At 35.4% G+C, this 21,184-nt stretch overlaps 1 protein-coding gene across 9 annotated transcripts; it reads right to left on the bottom strand.

Moving 5' to 3' along the window:
* Positions 1 to 6: 6 nt before the first annotated feature.
* On the bottom strand, positions 7 to 20,287 carry LOC108629148 (bromodomain-containing protein 2). Of its 9 annotated transcripts, none has more exons than XM_026817011.1 (24): positions 19,753 to 20,287; positions 17,795 to 18,082; positions 17,387 to 17,435; positions 16,783 to 16,824; positions 15,542 to 15,820; positions 15,257 to 15,451; positions 14,565 to 15,170; positions 14,079 to 14,156; positions 13,710 to 13,805; positions 13,531 to 13,632; positions 13,292 to 13,437; positions 13,056 to 13,206; positions 12,405 to 12,969; positions 12,141 to 12,299; positions 10,523 to 10,642; positions 10,226 to 10,375; positions 4,493 to 4,581; positions 4,069 to 4,186; positions 3,509 to 3,874; positions 2,731 to 3,285; positions 2,281 to 2,423; positions 2,037 to 2,186; positions 1,596 to 1,904; positions 7 to 1,331 (listed from the first exon to the last, which is right to left on the bottom strand). In XM_026817011.1, exons 2-24 carry the CDS (start codon positions 17,803 to 17,805, stop codon positions 1,266 to 1,268), a joined length of 4,545 nt encoding a protein of 1,514 aa, XP_026672812.1. In that variant the 5' UTR covers positions 17,806 to 18,082; positions 19,753 to 20,287; the 3' UTR covers positions 7 to 1,265. The 9 variants fall into 9 exon arrangements, with proteins under 9 accessions (XP_026672812.1, XP_026672813.1, XP_026672814.1 ...); XM_026817012.1 differs by having other exon boundaries at positions 2,281 to 2,405; positions 19,753 to 20,286; XM_026817013.1 differs by having other exon boundaries at positions 15,542 to 15,790; positions 19,753 to 20,286.
* Positions 20,288 to 21,184: the final 897 nt, after the last annotated feature.

Here is a 21,184-nt window from a genome sequence, read left to right as displayed (position 1 = left end):
TTTTTACGCTTATTTAGAAAATCCAAATCGCTTGTTGCACGCCAAATGCGGTTCCTTTGAGTTACATTTTAATAATTTTTTTGTTGAAAGTCTAGCGTTTTTGATTTTTATTAATGAACTTTCACAGCTCTTATCAAAGAAATATAATTCTTCTCTAGATTATGTTCCGTTTACGAGTCAATAACGTGTCAAACTTTCTGTTTCTGCGATCTTTAGAACATACCAAGAATTAGGTACATACGTTGGATCTATATAATAGTTGGTAGGATCGAAACTACATCATACTATAATCACCTTACAGTTATGCATAATAATTGACGACTTTGTTCTAAGGTGAGTTTACAAGTATTTCCTTTTTTTTATTTATTTTCAAATCAACCGATTGGCCCTTTCTGACTCCACAAGTCAGTAATAATTTTTTACAGTCATGCGGGCTATCGTGATGATCAATACGATTAAATTCACCAATTTATATGATCGCATTAAGTATATTTTTCTTTTCTATATTATTGACTTAACAAGCCTATGTATCTCATGATTACAAATAGTATATTCATAATCAAGAAAGAAATCTGCAATAAAATTATTAGTAATCGCTAATAATTATATATATTATTGGCAGAAACAGTTATCTATGTAATCCTACCAACGATTAATGACTGAATGTGGAAAAATATAAAACTTAACTAAATGTACACAACTTTTACACTTTCCCACGCTCGCTTTCGCACTGATACACATTCGGTGACTGCACGCGATGCACTCTCACATTCTCTCTGCCGCTCTCATATTCGCAATCTCTCTTTCACTTATCATCTGCGTAATATTTTTTGTTTTGTTTCCAAATTTACATAAAGTACAAACTTATGAAAACCGGAAAAATGTAACACAATAGTCAGTGTAGCATTTTCAGTGTTGTGTAAGTATTTTATCTAATTACATGGTCACACTTATGTGTCCGTCGATTACACACAATTAGTTTCATGTCATTTGATAAACTGTCTCTTTGAGGTCCGATAACTCTCTTCGGACTAATGAAGATTGGGTTTCTCCTTCCGTTGGAATGTCCCAACTCGCACCACCATTTATATTTTTGTTTCTTTACTATTACACCGACTTCTTTACTCAGTTCATAACTATTTTATTATTATTTTGTTTTTTTATTGACTGACGTATATATTAATACGTTTCTGCAGTATCGACCACCGCCAAACAATCATCCAAGTCCTGCCCGGTTTCAATGGATTTTTAAGGAGCAAATAACATTATAACGATTCCTCAAATGCAGCCATCAAATCGCTTTGCAAGTTCATGTCAATTTGTCCAGCCATCTGAAATAATAAATATAACCATTCTCTTGGCATACTAGCCTACCAATAGTCATGAACGACAGTGAGGAAATCTACACGTGCGTCATTTAACGAAATGGTCGCGAATTTTCTCATGTTTTGCAAGGAGAAAGCGTTTCGTATTTTCGATCTCTGTTGCCTCCCTTGAATTTTATTTTACATCTACGATGTAGCGCAAATCCAGAAATCTGTCACTGATGAAAGACGACATACTTGTGAAAAAAAAGAAATTACGACGGAACTTACCGCTTCGCGTCGACGTCGTTCTTGCTCTCGTAGCCTTTGACGTTCTCTTTCAGCTGCGGCTTTGTCTTGACTGGATGATTGACTCGGACTACTACTGTCTGTATCTACAATGGCTTTATTCACTTCTTCTGTCCCCGTAGAAGAAGTCATAATGTTTCCTTGTGGGTCAGTAACAGTTTTTCTAACTTTGTCTAACGCGTCTTCTTCTTCCCGTTCTCTTCTTCTTTCATTTTCTTGCCGTAAACGTTCTCGTTCCGCTTGCTCCTTCTGTTGCCTACGCATTTCTTGTTGTTCCAACAACGCTCTTTGCTGTAAAAAGATACATGCTCATTCTTTATTCTATTTAAAAATAACACTGTCTCTATATCTGTGCACACTGTATTAAATATTATCTTGAGGATCTATATTTGTAATTCTAAGATAAATGTTACTTCTACTAACCCTATCTTGCTTTTCTTTCGCTTGTTTTTTGAATGCCTGGAATGAATCCTGAGCGGCACTCTTCATGCTACTTCCTGCCGCTGACTGAGGACTCGATGCTTGCGCCAAAGACGACCACGACGAAGCATTCTTTACATTCTGTTCTACAGTCTATACAAATATAACAAGCAATTGAAAGTTTTAATAGCTAGAAATAATTTTGAAAATCCCTGAATTAATGAAACGCTACGGTTTCTATTCATACCTTATTTTTGAAAGCTGACGCGAAATTCGACACAGGATTTTTCGAATCGGGTGGCGTCATTTTCTTCTCAGGCATAAGCTGCGAACTCGAATGATTCCCCATCGGTGGCATTCCTGTATTCATTTCTGCAAAAAGAGCTCCGGCTAGAGCAATGGCATTATATATTTGATTAGTAAGCAGCTTGATTAGTAATATAGCAATCTAGAATGTAGAACGCAGCGATGAGAAGCTATTTATAAATGGAATTGAAGCACTCGTTTTGCGTATATTTTCATGTCACAGGCAAGTAGAGTGATGAAGAAATGTTAGTTTCGTTTTATTACACATTACATATATCAAACAATTAATGTAATGAATTAATTGGAAAATGAATCATGAAGAAGCAGCAGTTACATATGAGGTGTAATAATAATCTTTCAAACTTTGAATATGAATTAACATATGACATACCATCCATGGACTTTTGAGGTATTTGCGATTGAGAAATAGACACCGATTTTTCTTCTTTCTTATTTGGTATTTGAGATAATTGCATCGGTATGGAGACCATGGACATCGGATCGAAAATTGAGCCCATTCCTCCCATATTCATTCCCATACTGAGACCAGGTATACCGTTATTGTTCAACATATTGGGCGGAGAATTTTCCCGCTTGGTATTAGAAAATCCGTTGGAATGCTGCTGCGACATGGTGGCGTTATGGGAGTTTTGTATGTTGGTCAACGGCGAACTCGTGTTTATCATATTCTCCAATTGGCTGTGCATCGGCATATGCGTAGCCAATCCTTGTTGCAAGTTCATATTTAGATTGGCCATCGTAATGTTTCCCAGGTTCAAATTTGATGCCATACTTGTTGGCATCATATTTACTGGTGGTTTCACGTCGGACAGTAAATTCATGTTCGCGTTATTTGTTGTCGTGTGTGGCGTTTGGATCATTGGTATGTGTGGCTTTTTTTTTAACGACATCGATTGTTCCAATGTCTGCGTGGTAGGCACAGGAGCTGCACAGAGGGAAGAAATTAGTTTTATATTTTTCATGTCGTTCGTTATCTTACCGAAAAAAAAAGGAGACACAAATATATATCGTTGGTTTATAACACGGATATCAGTGTTGGACATACATTAATGTAAAATAGATCTGTTGAATTGTAGACAGACAATCAAGTTAATTCTGTTATAAACCATCGATCGTAAAAATTATTTAATACGAGAAAAACTATATACCTAAAGTACTATAAGGTTGTAAAAGATCTGACTGTTGAGTTAAAACTGTCCCATCTGTGGGCACAGGCGTGTTTGCACTCGAAAAGGAACTAATAGGTGGCTGTGGTAGCTGAGGCACAACCGGTGAAGCTACTATAGAATTCGTATTTGTAGGTGTAACACTTGGTGGTGGAGTTGGTACAGAAACTGATGGGGTCGGCGGATTCGACGTGGTCGGTGGTGGTGGCGTGGGCTTTTTCACAGGAGCAGCTGTAGCCATGGCTGTGGATCGCGGTGGTTGCGCTGGCATAGACGCATGACTCGCTACAGGCATCCCTTGACCAACAGTCGCTACTACCACGGACTGCTGACGTTGATTATTGCCACCTAATAAAGTTACCAAATGTAAATGTACATATATGATAAGTATACGTGTACACGTGCAAATGCATAATTATAAATTTACGATACAATATTTATCGTGCTAATGCAGAATCTCATAAGTTACGTTTCAAAATGAATGTTCAGCAACACGTGTAAAGACATTAGAAACCAACAAAATTAAATAGATTTTCACGCACCTTGTTCTGAAGAAATGTTGCTAGGCTGAGTTACAGTTGGTTTTGTTATTGGTCCCGTTGAATTTGTTGTGGGTTGATTATTCATTAACAGACCTCCGGTATGATTCAGTGTAGGTGCCTAAAGAGTGTACTGTGTTTAATATATCGTACATAAGAAATATTTTACTGTGTACCAGGAGATTCGCAGTTTGAGGATATCATAGAAATTATTATTTTACACTAAATATTATTCTACCGATATAAAAATAACCGTTACATTTCTGAGTACGGATTCTAAATATAGTCAATGTTATAGACATAATAATCCTAGTTAAGAAAATGTAAACATATTTACAATATTTATTACATTAATTAAAATTATATATTTCTGACTGATTGAAGCAAATGCTGATATCAACTGATTCCTACGGACATGTTATCTTACCGGTGTAACAGTGGTTGTTGTTGCCGGAGGTCCTGTACTTGGTGTATTCTTCTTCGCTTTCTTTCTTGGAGGACGATTGGAAGAGTTTCCTGTAATTCAATGTAACGTGCATCTAGTGATGAATACGTGCAATCAATCGTTTTCTCGTTACAAAAGACTAAGATCGATGAAGACATAGTGAAATGCAGTGTGCAGAGGATACCAGCCATCAATACTTCGCTCACCGAGCAACAGAAATGCCAGACAAACTTGTTACATACGTTAGAAACAAAATTAAAAAACTTCGATCGTATGTTTTCTAATAGATTTTATTCATATGCTTATATTATAATTGTATCACTGTGTACAACAATGTTAATTTAAATATCTCAATTGTATGATTTTTTTGTGGACTTTCATCTTAATGTTTTTTTTTTATATTAAAAAATTTTTAATGCGCAGAACAATTCATTTTGTTTTATCTCATTCTACATAAAGTTAGTCGTACTCAATTCATTTATGAATAATTGCGTGTGCATATATATATAAATATATATGTATACACATCATAAATACATACATACATACATACCACACGCGCGCCACATACACACACGCTCGCGTGCAGCGGGATTGCCACACGCACATATACATATAACGTCCTATATATATGTACATATGCACTTGCATTATACATACATATATATATTGTATATATACGTATGCGAAAACGCGCACTTCATTTTCTTCCTTTTCGTGTGAATAATAATAGTAATATTAATAATAAAATAATATAATAATAATTATATAATCGTTACAATAATAATCGTGACAGTGACGAAAATGATGATTACAAAATGCTGACTACAAAACCATCAAACTCTGCCTTGCTTTTTATCGCTGCTCTGTTCTCGTACAGTGTGTACCGTCATTATAATATAAATGTATTGTAATGTAATAGATTTAATGAAAATAAAAAGTCACGTAAATAGTTATAATATGGGCTCAACTTAAACGTGAATGATACAAGTGTGTCACACTTAGACAAGAAGATTCAGAATTTAATTTTAAGTCGCAGTTAGCACAGTATTGAGATCGGTGGCAAGACACTCCTGCTCGATGTTCATTATAGTTAAATTCATTTACAATTGATTACAAGCAACAATTCTAACATTAAATATCATTCTTGCTCGTATATATAAATCGTCGTTCGTCAATGGAATGGTCGACAAGTGTATGCAGATTACACAGTTCGCAAAAATGTACAAATACGAGACAGAAAACGATTGCAAAAAGAAACAAAATAGCGTAAAAAGAAACATCGAGTAGAAGTTCCAGCGTATCTTAATTTATATAATATAGTTAACTGGGCCACCAAATGAGCCAACCCCGACTCTAAAACAATCTCTCGAAGAATCAATGTTCTTATATATATATATATATATTTTTTTTTACGTCACTCATCTAACTGTGTTTATGCATTAAAAAAAGTCTCCTCTGTATCGCCTCTTTTTCTCATAGCTTATAACTAGTATTATTAATATTTTTATGATATATTAGTTTTCACTATGTACAAAACGCGTATGCTTGTGTTACCGTTGCTGTCCAACTCGTGATACGCACAAAACAGATGTAACGCACGCACATATGTATGATCGTGAGAGCAGGAATAGAGTCAATGTGTGTTTCTTTCTTTTTCTTTTAAATAACTTCTCCTAACTCCTTTCCAACTCAAACTCATAGTAAAATATTCAAGTTCGTTGGATCTGCTTATGCGTATAACGGTCCCAAAGGAAGAATGAAATGTTCCAGACTGGATAAATATGCGAAAAAATTTCGACGCGTGCTTTTTATGTGGAATAAATGCTACAAAAAATTTTGGAAGGCAATATTGATATTATTATAAAATGCCCTAACTTCGTGTTACAAGCTAATGGTGATTGTATTTTTAATAGATGCGTAGTTTCTATCTAATTCAGCACACGCCATTAATTTGATCTCACGATAATCTAACTAATTTAATTAATTGAATTTTTCTATTTACTTTCAGTATCTCAGGAAACACAAAATTATACAGGATCATCTTCAGATCAAAACTTCGTGTCTGATTTTAATACATATATTTTTTCTCAGAAATAAACAAACAATTTTCTTTTTCTCTAATAAATTGCTATTTCGCCTGATAAAATACGAATGATAATTCATGATAAATTTCTCTATTTAATTCGTTCACTGGAACAGTAAGTACGCTGCTGGCTGTACGATTAATGATAACATTAAATTGTACTGAGTGAGAATTTGATCACTTTTCTTTCTTCATCTCTTTTCTTTCCAATAATCATGTTATGCAACATTTGCAAGCAAGAAATACGTGCTTCTGAAAGCACCTTAGAATCATAAATTCAGTTACGTCCATAACACCTCGTGTTATTTGTATACTTTATTACATCATAAGAACTAAATTTACATGATATTTCAACAAAAAACGCTATCATGGAGCAGACATTTATACATAGAAATATAAAAACAAAATATCACTAAAATTAATTGAAACTTGTATAAAAGATTTCCTAAAAACTTTCTCCTTTTTTTTAATAGGACGGGTTAAAAATTATTTGAGACACTGCTTTACGAAATAATTACCCCAAATCAGATAGGTACAATACGTAATATAGTACGTACGTACTTACTATATTTTTAGAAATGTGTTTCACACAAGGAAATTAAATTCATTCTTAACAAGAATAAATACTATTTTATGTATCGAGGCATGTAAAACCACACCAATATATATGCAAATAATTAATAATTATTATTATTTGACATAATGATGTCGATTTAGTAGAAACGAAAATGCGCTAAATTTCGATTCGATTAATTTCGAAAATGAAAAGCTGACAATGGCTACCAATGAAGAACTAGTGGTAAATAGAATAATGAAACGACGATTAGCAAAGCTTAGCGGAGTGCAAACAATGTGTTTGGAGGCTAGGGTGCCTTGTTCGTATCGTAGACCACTTCCTCGACCTGTTTCTCGTTCCTAACTCTTCTATCGTTCATCTTCTTTTTCCATCTAAATATATCGTAAACAATGCATCTACCCTTTTCTGCCTGTGTCGTACCATCAGTGTGTAGTACGGTACCCTTGCCTTTCTCCGATATGCTAACATAAACCTCGTATGCTCAAAGTCATTTAATCTTACGAAAAATAAATGGAAATTGTTGACTGTATCACGTATCGCTTTCTCCGCATACTTTGCATTTGTCTTGTAACTATTTTATTTTATCACTTTCTTTTACTTGAATCCATGTATATGTATGTACTTAGAGGAAGAATTGAGATTTCTGTTTGACTTCGCAACTACATCTAAACCATACATCGTGTACACCTTAATAATTGACTTTTCTTTTTAAGAAGGAAGCACCGCTTCTTTGGCTCTATTAAACTAAATCTAATTTAAGGAATGGAAACAGTCATATGAGGTATAAAGATCAGATAAAAAATCTATTAAGAGGTACGTAAGAAACTCTGGAAAATGTTTGCGGAGACGATATTTGCGCAAGCAAGTAGTGTATCCGGTTTAAATCACTATATTGACGCGAAAGCTGTGAATTATAGTAAACCTTAAAACGTGGATTTGCAAATCCAGCCACCAATACACATTGTCTGCATTTGTTTCCCGTGTGTATCATAATATCGCTACCTAATTGATTCTTTCTCCTTTTAAATATTTGACCGTTAAGTCCACACAGTTTAAAAAAACTGTGGAAACTGAATTAAGAGTGTTCAGAAGCCTAAACACAGTTCTCACGTCACTCAGGTAGTAAGTGTATATTTACACTTAATGCAGCAATGACGCTTGTCAAATATCACTGTACTATTATCGTCCGAAAAATGATACGAGACATGAATGAATCAATGCGAGGAAACAAACTTAATGATTTAAAAGAACACAGTGATACAAGTAATGCTCTGCTTACCGATTAATGTAAATAAATATTAAATTTGCAAGAGTTAATATACTGCATGATGTTGCTTGGGTTACGTAGGGCAATATAATTGTCAGGAGAAGCTACAATGTATATAATTCCAAGGTACCAACATTTGACACTACAGTCCTCTATTGTATACGTTTCTATTATCATAATTACATCTCCACACATTTTCATGTAACTTTCTCAGACACAGTGTTCTCTCATATGTCTAAACGTATCCTTGCATACTCAACCACGAGACTGCAGTGAAAAATTCAGTGACCTTGAATAGCAAACTATACTTGTGACTTTCGAGCAACAGAACGTATTGTCAACACCGATAGGGCAAGAGAAAATATAAGTAATCATTTTTAATCAATAATATAATTTGTGAAACAAGCTGGCATGGCATATGGTATCCTCTAAACACAGTCTGCACTCCACTAGCTCACCTTTTCTTTCTTACCATTGCATATTGTCTTGTAAATTAAATAAAAAATTCTTCAATTTTGTGTCAAGTTTCGAAATTGTATATATACATTCAATTGCATTTTGAATATTATACGCAAATTTACGATCATGTTCTATGCTTCATCGTTAATTTCGTAATAAATTTGGTTTATCAAACTAATCATCATGAAACTTGACACGTTGTTTTGTACTTGCATTAATATAACGCAGCACTTAAGCTATACGAATAACGCCGTCCTAATAAATACAATTAATAAGCAAGATTTAGCAGCTTAAGAAGATATTTGCGATGCTTTTTGTGCAGTCTAACCCCTGTTCAAAACATCTTTCTTTATAACTATGTATTTCATAACTTTTCGTTTCATTATACGTTATTTTGACCGTCAATAATGTTGCATGTATCTCAGATTATTTTGATTGCCAATACAAAATTAGTTAGGCACAGAGTTCACGTCATTTTTTTTTAACTTAAAGTCATCATCAAGTCATGGGATATTAAATTCTATTTGCATTTTGTTATACAAATTACTAATTTCCTTTTCCTCGTTAAAACTGATAATTTATTATGTTAAAAATTAACACTGTACAATTATTAACATCGTATAGTTTTATATAATATATAAATATATTCCATGCAAATCTTGTGCAGATATCATTGTAGAACATTTAGAAAAAAGTGATTATCAATATTGAAGTAGATGGAATAATGTAATAATTTGAACACATGAATTTTGCTATGTAATACCCACTACATTAAAATAATAGATTAAAATAATTAGTTTTCACCCATGTGTACAAAATATCCGCATGAAATGATGAAGAACTTCATTCGACAAAATTACCTAAAAGATTGGTGTTTACGATCTTTTTCTATTATATTTAACATGATAAATTATCTCATCGATTCAAGCACTCTTACTTGAGACATCAATCAATATGCAAGTCTGTACACCGTGAATGGAAATGTTACTTGTAATTATTCTATTATGACGCGATAAGAGGAAACGTGAATGATCGAATGTGCTTGTAAAAGATCGATAAAATGTATATATTGTCTTTGTAATACTTTTAAGCATAAACGTGAACAGAAATCTGTGCTTCTATGAGATACGTTTATCAGGTAACGAACATTATGAACAATTTTGATGTCTAAAAAAAAGGTGAACAGTCGCAAATAACCTCGTAATTTTAAATCTTACGGAAAAATTAGTTGATAATTTCGTGGTAACTACTCATTTATAAGTAGTTCATTGTTCCCAAGTAAGGGTCTAATAATAGCAACAGTTACGTGAGGTTTATATATCTAACCTGCTTCACTGTCGCTCGAATCACTGGAGCTCGAAGAAAGTGAACTACTGCTGGAATCACTATCGCTGCTACTACTGCTTGATGCTGATAATCGCGAAGGCCCACTAGCTCCTCCAGTTCCCACTACGTCAACTGATTTACTACTGTCTTCTGTAAAAAGGAATTTCACAACAATTTCATTAGATCATGACCATAATAAATCGCATTTTCATGTGTGCGTTTCCTTTTCAACCGATACAAATGTCATTTGTTGCATACTTATACATATATATGTAAATTGAAATATAAATTATGTACCTTTCTTAGCGGTTTTCTTAACATTGCCTAACTGCCCTGTAACATCTTGTAACCTTTTCTCTAGTTCCTGCTTCTTCTCCGCCATTTGTTCGTCCTTAGATTTACCACTGACTTTTTTATCTGTGAAAAATATTAAATCAAATCCGTTAAAAGTATAATACATTTCATTTGCATGTAATATAAATGTATTAATGATTCACGCTATATTTTCGAAATGTAACACAAATATTTTTTCATCTCAATTATTATCAATATAATTTTAATGGTTAAGACTTATCTATACAAAATAGGAACACATGAATTCAATTATAGAACAAAACTTACGTGGCTTTTTTCTAAGACACGAAGCGACATAGTTCTCTAGTTCCCTTAATGTGGATGGTTTTAACGTTTCAAAGTCAATTTCAATTTCATCCGGGTTAGAATCCCTCAATGAAGGCTCCCGAGATTGTATTATGTGCACAACGCGTCCTAATTTATCTCCTGGAATATACAAAAACAATGAATAAGATTTTCTGCAAAAGATCATTAAAATTAAAAGATATATGAAACAATCTTTACATTAGAAACGTTATTATTAACAATTACCAGGTAATTTGTTGATATCCAAACTAAGTTGTCTCTTTTCGTCGTAAGACATTGGTTTAGCGTTGTCCTCATCCTCCGAATCGAATGTAATTGGAGGTGGTTGACTACTCGCCTTTTTCTTCGTTCCAGCCGATCTACTATTTGCCTTCGGCCTCTTATTAGCAGTGTTCGCCGTCGCCGCTTTCCCAGGTCTCCCTTTTAGGGACTTTGGCTTCGCATTCGCCGCTGTTGGCAGATGATGACTCATGCCTCCTGTCGCATGAGTTTTATTAGGTCCTACCGCTATGGCAGGATGATGGAAATCACCACCCATACCACCAGGCATCTTCAAATCACCTGCCCCCATCGCAACGCTGGCTATGCTAGCACCAACACTATCAGAGACGCTTGGGATTCCACTACTAGGTTTCATTAGTTCTTTCATGGCACCAGTATGACTGGGAACAAGACTACCACTCTTATTGCTCATTGGCCTTGACTTTGACTTGTCGGGTTTCTTCTTTTTACTCTTCTTCTTACCACTTTCTTCCACTAATTTTCTCATTTGTTCTTGCATCGCTTTCAACTACACATTAGGCAGTCGTTTTTTGTTCATAGTGAATTCATATAAAAGAATAATGAGATGTACTAGAAGAAGAAATTAAAACGTACCTCCTGTTGTAAAGCAACCAATTTTTGGGTCCGCTCTTCGTCCGAATCATCGCTCTCGGAAGAACTTTCAGACCCGGAACTACTGGCGCTACTACTGCTACCTTTCATAGTTACCATACTTCCCATCGGTTCATCCGGAATTTTCGCATACCTAATTCATTACAATCAATAAAAAATTGTACATCATCAAGTAATACGCATAGTCAGCTGTATCTTCAATGTTTGTAAAAACGTACCTCATTTCAAACACATCTTGAAGCTTTCTAGCCATCGCAACGACGTCATGATCAATCTCAATTATTATCAATATAATTTTAATGGTTAAGACTTATCTATACAAAATAGGAACACATGAATTCAATTATAGAACAAAACTTACGTGGCTTTTTTCTAAGACACGAAGCGACATAGTTCTCTAGTTCCCTTAATGTGGATGGTTTTAACGTTTCAAAGTCAATTTCAATTTCATCCGGGTTAGAATCCCTCAATGAAGGCTCCCGAGATTGTATTATGTGCACAACGCGTCCTAATTTATCTCCTGGAATATACAAAAACAATGAATAAGATTTTCTGCAAAAGATCATTAAAATTAAAAGATATATGAAACAATCTTTACATTAGAAACGTTATTATTAACAATTACCAGGTAATTTGTTGATATCCAAACTAAGTTGTCTCTTTTCGTCGTAAGACATTGGTTTAGCGTTGTCCTCATCCTCCGAATCGAATGTAATTGGAGGTGGTTGACTACTCGCCTTTTTCTTCGTTCCAGCCGATCTACTATTTGCCTTCGGCCTCTTATTAGCAGTGTTCGCCGTCGCCGCTTTCCCAGGTCTCCCTTTTAGGGACTTTGGCTTCGCATTCGCCGCTGTTGGCAGATGATGACTCATGCCTCCTGTCGCATGAGTTTTATTAGGTCCTACCGCTATGGCAGGATGATGGAAATCACCACCCATACCACCAGGCATCTTCAAATCACCTGCCCCCATCGCAACGCTGGCTATGCTAGCACCAACACTATCAGAGACGCTTGGGATTCCACTACTAGGTTTCATTAGTTCTTTCATGGCACCAGTATGACTGGGAACAAGACTACCACTCTTATTGCTCATTGGCCTTGACTTTGACTTGTCGGGTTTCTTCTTTTTACTCTTCTTCTTACCACTTTCTTCCACTAATTTTCTCATTTGTTCTTGCATCGCTTTCAACTACACATTAGGCAGTCGTTTTTTGTTCATAGTGAATTCATATAAAAGAATAATGAGATGTACTAGAAGAAGAAATTAAAACGTACCTCCTGTTGTAAAGCAACCAATTTTTGGGTCCGCTCTTCGTCCGAATCATCGCTCTCGGAAGAACTTTCAGACCCGGAACTACTGGCGCTACTACTGCTACCTTTCATAGTTACCATACTTCCCATCGGTTCATCCGGAATTTTCGCATACCTAATTCATTACAATCAATAAAAAATTGTACATCATCAAGTAATACGCATAGTCAGCTGTATCTTCAATGTTTGTAAAAACGTACCTCATTTCAAACACATCTTGAAGCTTTCTAGCCATCGCAACGACGTCATGATCAGGAGGATTATATTTATAACAATTTGTAAATATAAGTCGTACATCGCTAGCGAACTCCTGTGCAGTTTTATATTCACGATTATCCATTTTCGTCTGTAAAAGAATGTAAAGCAATTACGTTAATTTGATTACATAATTCTTAAATTCTATGGTGTAATGTATATCCATAGATAAGAAAAAAATTACCTTGACAGTACCAAGATCCATCGGTTTCTTGATAATGTCATGATAATCGTGAAGACCCAAAAGTTCTGCATCGACTGGTTTGTAAAAGGGCCATGCGTATCCCTGTACGTGGTTGAAGTACAGATTATAAAAATGTTCTTAACGTTTGTTCGTTAATACGTAAATTTCACGATAATTACCGAATGCTTTTTGGAGAACAACTCCTTCAAAATCTCGTTACAAGACTTCAAAGCTTCTGAAAGTTTCTCTTTCGACTTGCCAGCATTGTGTTGAGGCTGTAAAATAATAGAGAAAAAACATTTAAAACATTCCTCTATATTCTTCCAAGCATAAAAAATTACGAAAAAAAAATTAACTTCTAAAAGCGTCTTTAGTGAAACCTCAATAAGGGACGTACACAAACTTAAGAAAAGGACAAAAATATATCTATTCATAATTTGAGTACATACAGAGTTTTCGTTATTTTTGGACCGAAACATTTAATCGTTTGCAATGATAAGACAGCACAAATGAATGGAGGGAACGTGAAGGAGTAGTAATAAATGTACCTGTTGGGCCATTGTCCCCATCAGGGGCATGTTAGCCTGGTGGAATGGCACTAAGCCGTCTTCCGCTTGCCTCGTTGGCTGAAACAGCCACGTTACGAACTCATTGTTAATGTATTAATGGATGCTATGATTATAGGGTGCGAGGAACAAAATTACTTAACATATACGATTCTTTGGTTTACTGAAACGATCACTGAAGTATCCTCGAATATTGACATTTATATTGTTAGAATTTTACACTATGTAAAATAACATCATCGAAAAAATATTGTTTTTCAGATAGACAGATTGATAAAACTTATTTATCATTTGGTTTAAGGTGTACAGCGATGTCTTTTGACGATACAAGCTTCCAAATACGAATGATCGATAGATGAGGTTACACAATCAATATGAGAAGTATATAAAAAATAAGGCGCGCACATACACACAAATATTTTGAAGGAAACCAGAAGATATGTGAGTAGGTAATGAAATAAGAATTACCTTCTTTATTTGTCTGCCAGATTCTCGCCTTGTGGGTAGTTTGGCATTTTTAGGATCCAGTTTGTATAAAGGTTCGAAAGAGTTTGCAGTAGGAGTTGTAGTATCAGCCTTTCTCTTCACTCCCTTTTTAAGTTTTGCTGGCTGGGATGGAGGCATGACCGTGGGTGCAGTGGGAACTTGTGGAGGAGGAGGCACAGCAGTAGCTGCTTGCGGATCCATTGCCGGTTGTGCATGGTAACCGCTGGTTGGAGGGACCACTTGTTGAGGCAGAGAATTATGAGTAGCCATAGGAGTGACACCCATGGTCGATGGAGGAGCAATAGTAGTCGTATTAGTGCTCCCAGGTACTGATGCGGGTGCTTGGGTGCCAAGGGGAGGCATAGGGATCACACCCGTTGTTCCAGCTGACGTAGCCGAAGGCGTCAAACTATTTGGTACACTGGAGGTAACCGCGGCTGCACCAGAGGGAGGTCGTCCTCGACCTGTACCTCCTGCACCTCCTGCTACACCACCTACTGGTGCAGCAACTCTGGCAGCCTTTTTGCCTTTGGGTCCCTTTGGAACAGGAGGTTCCAGTTCCACCTCTTCTTTTGGCATTTGTGCAACCTGTTGTTAACATTTATTATGTATTGTCTTATATTCATGACATACATGTGTTAACATCATCAAAGCGTTTCAGAGAAGTTAGTAACCTTTGTGAGAAATAATTTTTCGAGTGCTTGTGCCATGACTACAACATCTTCTCCAGGCTTGTTGTAAACATAACAGTTTGTGAACATTGTATTGAAATCCTGGATACATTCTTTCCCGCTCCAATAATACGTATTTTCTAATCGCTTTTTGATTGTGCCCAAGTCCATTGGTTGTTTTATAATTTTGTGGTAGTCCTATTAAATTGACAAAAGCATTAAGTTGATTTTCAAGATTAGGTTTTCACATTTCTTATAGAATAGTAAAGAAGAAACGCATCCACGTACTGGCAAATTGAGTTTTTTGGCATCTACAGGTTGCTGAAAAGGCCACGCAAATTGATGCTTCCATACTGGCTTGAATACACCTTTTTGAAGAAATTGTAGTTGATTGGTAATACGCCCTGGGCGATTAGGTGGTGGCACAACAGGTGGTTGGACTACACCATTCACCGGTTCCACGGGTGGTTCATCACGTGGCGGTGGTTCCTTGGCAGGAGTTGCTGGTGTAGTCGATGTCTTACCAGGTGCACTCGTCTGCATTACCCAGTTTTCATTTATGTATTTCTTATCGAAGCAATATTACTTCATTAGTTAATATTGACAACTACTGTTATATAATATTAAGTCAATAAATAAAAATAAATCTGCTAAGCATAAATTCAGACCAATGCCTTCTGCTTCTCATATGAGATGAACATTTAGTAATTCCAATGATAATAGAGTTATTTTGTGACTCATGCTCCAATATACTATTATATATATGATTTACAAGTTTATTGTTATAACAACCAGATACTGTCATTTTTAATAGAATAATTTGTAAGAGTTTTATCAAGTTGAACACTTCGTGTTAGTAAACCGGGCAACTGATGTGTCTTATGAAATGTCACAATATTGTATGTACAACTTTAAAAATATGTACATGTACATAGTATGGAAATCCATGCATCACAAACTTATGTAACCCATTCATGCAACGAGCGAATTAGGCTGCTAAATATTGAAATTCCATAACCAACAAACAAGCAATTTAGAATTTTCTTTAATGGAAGTCTAATTGAGTATATAATAAAAATATGTGTATATGTATAAAAAAGTGTTTCCAACTGAAATATAATGGCAACTCTAAATCATTTCATACAATCATGCAATCAAAATCAAATACGTCATGAACAATTTAGGATAACGTAAAAACAATAAAAAGTATTTCTTTCTTAAATAGTGTAAGAAAAAAACTGTATATTGTATGAAATGGCTTATGAGCTATATAAGTACATATTCAACATTTCTTAACAGACAAGAATTTAAAGTGTAGAGCAGAAGTACTTTGCTTCATGCAAATAATACATAGAAAGTGCTTTACTATTTAATAACTATTACTTTCTCAAATTTTTCATAGTTTGTATACGATTATTTTAGAGATATAGAATCAAAATTACGAACTGCTCATAGTAGTATTAGAGCTGCCATTTTAAATTTTAACCATATATATCCTAGTTGAAACAATAGTCAACAAGGAATCTCACCTTCGGTATATTACACAGCCTTTCTCGCTCCTCCACATCTAACTGTAATTCATACATACCACTCAATCAAACAACGCTCAGTTTCATTACATAAACAAAAATTATGCTGAATAAAGTATTAGGATTAGAGCATCTGCAGTAGTAAAGTTTCATAAAGTTTGGCATCATAGTGCATAATATAAACAGTAGAGAGCAGATGTAAAGTACAGCGTTAAAAGGACAGTTGTTGGTATTAAAACTAAATATCTAGTTTGTACAGCTATTGAGTTTTAATTTCAGTACAATGGTGTCTCTATCTGATATACTTGTAACTAAGGCATGTAATAATTTAAATACTAGTGAAAACTCTATGCAAAATGTACAAAAAGAGAGTAATATCATTTCCATTTTTTACCAAGTACAGCAGAGAAAAGTCGTAAATTGCGTTAAATGAAAAAGATTATTACTAAAGAATAGGGTGTCACATCTCTATATGCTGCTTAATATATTGTGTTAACTACTAGGAGTTATACAACTTATATACAGCTTTTACGTGTAGCTTTAGTAGATTAATAAGCAAGCTGCGTATTCAAGTAATACGCTGTTAAATTAATTCATTACTTACCGAATTATTTTGCGAGATATTGTCCACCTGCTGCATCTTGGCTTCGTCTCTGTAACAGAAAAAGATAAGTGTGTCAATAAGTTTCATGAATAAGGGCAAAGACGAATTAAAATATCATTCATCATCAAGTTTTTCGCACTGTGGGCTTGTAATATCTTAATTTTTAAAACTCACTTGTGTGTAACCTATTTTCATTATTGTAACATAAAGTCACAAAATACCATATTTTTTTACTGCTCTTTCATAGTAACCATTTATTTATTGCCTTCTCTCAAAACTTGTAGGATTTATTACACGAGAGAGACGTCAAACTCCAACTGATACGATCAAACTTCACATTTCATGAAATAACTAGATGTATTTTATGATATAAGGCTCATCAAGTCCACGGTAATGAGCTTCACCTACCTTTCCGACATATATGGTACATAAATGCTATGCAGCAGGTAACTGCCTTACGTTGATGCTTGACGCTATGAGGCTTCATCAACAATTGAGATGGCAAGGATATATTCTGAATTGAGCATGGTAGCTCACTAATTGCTTGCCAAGATGATTGCGCTGCAACCAGGGAGATTGGTGCCGTGGAGGCATAACACTACTCAAGCCTACCAAATGGTAGTACTTTGAATGTCAGCCCTGTACACTGCTGTGAGACTCCGTACCTCCAGCCAAGACTCGCAACATTAGCAACATCTGGATAACATAACAACAGGACCCCGTATTGTAACAACCCCAAATTGTCTTATTGCTTTAGAGCAAGTTAAACATTGATTTATTCTCAAGTAATGTATAAAAATTCAAGTAATATATAAAAATTCAAGTAATATATAATATAAATTATTTAACATATCATGCATAACTGAATGTTGTAAGATACATGCTTGACATATAATTCTTTTCTCCATTATGGTATACATGAACTGACTAATGTTGACGGTAAACTGACAATGTACTGTAATATTGACGTTCAAATTGCTCTTTTAAACCTCTTTCGTTTATGAAATTGTTTTTGTACAAGTTATTATAACTGATAGCTACAATTGGTGAAACAACAACGATATAAAAGAAGATGCATGTATCAAATCAAACAATGTTTATCAATACCTAGATTCTTATAAAGGGTATTCTCCATGAATAATGGGAAAATGAACAAAGTTTTTGCATTGCCCACAAAAAATGTAACATAAGCAGCTAAACTATGATTGTATAGGCTTTTGTACAGCATGTTTGTACAACACTATAGAACTATTATTTTAATGTAAATAGCGTATAATAACCTAGAATTTAGGTTATAAAGAGAATATGAATGTACCTAAATCTCACAGGAAATCTACTCTTATACATCTGATTAAACGTACATACATAAATAATTTGATAATTCACAACTTTCCAACATTCTATTCCTTTGTAACAACTTTCAAACGTAAAGCTAAATGAGAAAGAACAAAGGGTTTCTTTCAACTAACTAACGAATGTATGTAAATAACACATTTGAATTGAAACATTTTCAAGAAAATACTCAAGGTTAATCAGGAACAGCATGTACAAAATGTAATACTGTTGTTGTACAATATCTGCACTTCTGTACAAGAATTATTTTGTATACCCTGTTGTTCAAAACCAGTGTAAGCCAAAATGGAAAGTTTGACAAAAGTAGCACAAATAACTGGTACACTGGTATAGAAAGTGAGCTGACTATTAAAATACAAAATTGACAATGCACAGGAAAAAAACGATCTCGCGAACGACCATAAGATTTCGATCATGGGTAGCAAGAGTTTCTACCGTGGTGAAGAGTAGCATTGCCAGAACAATCCATGCCGCGAAGATGTTCTACTCGTACAGTGGTCCGAATATCAAGGGCAGAGATAAGAGTGTTCGCAGGTCGAACAGGTGCTTGGATGGTTAAAAGTCATCAAAGAAAGGAGAAAAGTGAGATCCACGAGAGACGACAGAAGTGAAATAAACGCGGTAGATGCAGGAGTGGAAAGAGCAAGAGGAGGAGGACAAGTAGGAGAGGATGGCGAGGGGAAGGGTAGCAGACCCGCGCCCAGCCGATGCACCCAGCCGACGCACAACAAACACGAGCAAGCCGCCGTGTGAGAATCTAGCCGAGCGCTCGACTGGCGCCGAAATTGCAACGTTTCTCACATCGGACAATTGTAGCGCGCGGAATACTCGAGCCGCCTTTTTGGTCACTCGATTTGGCGTAGGTTTCAACATGGCGGTATGGCCGCTCGGGAAAGAAAGCTCTCAAGGGCCCGCCGCTACAGCCGCCACTTACGCACCACCACGGCACACACCACGCGATATACTCATCATCAACGGATCCAGAAACTTCAAGATTACTTATAATCACTTACCTGATCAATGGAAGTCCACTTTCCACGGGAATTCTTTAGTAAAACACTACCACTACGTCTTGGACACTCGAACTACGCTTTCTCCCTGCTCGCTAGTTTGGTTGGTCGGTGTTATGGCCGCCGCCGAGTGTGCCCCACCGTATCACTCACTCACTCTCACTCGTGCGAGCGCGAGCGCTCGGTTCGCATACGCGACGAACGCGGACGCGGCCCGACCAACTTAGTTCCACACTTACGAATGCGGACGTCGATCTCTCGCACTAATATCGTATCAGTGCCCCATACCGAGCTCCACCAACATTTTCCTGCAGTCTCGTACAATCGGATGGCTTTCCGTACCCATGACGATCTCGGATCTACAAACTAACGATCGCAGCACCAACAATGGCTACGCATTCTTCCGCGACGTACCGAATGGTCCTGTTCCGGTGTTCCTCGAACACGACCTGTCTATCCATTCCCCTTGCTTCTCTGCTGTTCCGAATTTTACCGAACTAATCCGAACACCAACGCGCCAATTTTAACAATTTTTCATAAATATTCTAAAACATTACCATCTTTGAAATATATTTGAAAATTGTCTATTCGTAACAAATGTTTTTAACAATTAATTTGACTACATACACAATTTCATACCTTAGATTTGCAAATTGTGAACTATTGAAAAACTGTCCGTTATATCGCGTGTACAATCACTCGGGATAATCGGGAATTAAAAATTAATTTTGAAAACTAATTTTTTGTTCATATATTAAAATCTTTAATGTAGCAATATTAGAATATAGAAGCAAAAAATTGTAGGGTATATTAATTGAAGATCTTTATTTATAAATTAACTATTACATTTTATTAATCAATCCAAAAATTAATGGTTAATTTCCATCGTTCCATGTTCACCCAGAATGCATTATTATATCATTCAGATAATGATTTTCAAATCATAGATATTAATAAATTATGGCAATAGAAAATAAAATAAGTTCCATTAATATAAGTAATAATTAATTTCTCATTTGAAATTTAACGTTAAAATTTATTAATGACCGCGCAAGCCGTGGCCCAATTCCACGATTCTATGTGTAACTATTGCAATGCATTTTGGGATGCGCGCAAAATCTATAAGTACATTCTGCTTTTATCGCTTCCTCTTAAATAATCATACATCTACCATAAACAACGAAATAATTAAAAACTTAATTACCATGTGGTAAATTTCGAATGCAACATAAATGATATTTTGTCATGACGTATTCATCGTCGTCATCACGTAGCAAGTTCCGTTATGTATCCAAAATGGCGAGACGTGAACAATTGACCTCTGCTTCATCGTAATATGTATTTCCCGATTAAAATATGATCTTCATCCTTAAAAATACTACATTTTACTTGTACAAAATGTAACGTAATTAAACAGATAATCTATTTGACATAT

This window comes from Ceratina calcarata, unplaced genomic scaffold (assembly GCF_001652005.2).
Source record: "Ceratina calcarata isolate Rehan_Ccalc_2016 unplaced genomic scaffold, ASM165200v1 scaffold554.2, whole genome shotgun sequence".
NCBI classification, from domain to species: domain Eukaryota; kingdom Metazoa; phylum Arthropoda; class Insecta; order Hymenoptera; family Apidae; genus Ceratina; species Ceratina calcarata.
The sequence above is the reverse complement of the archived record's forward strand: the minus strand, read 5'-3'. Positions and strand labels throughout refer to the sequence as shown.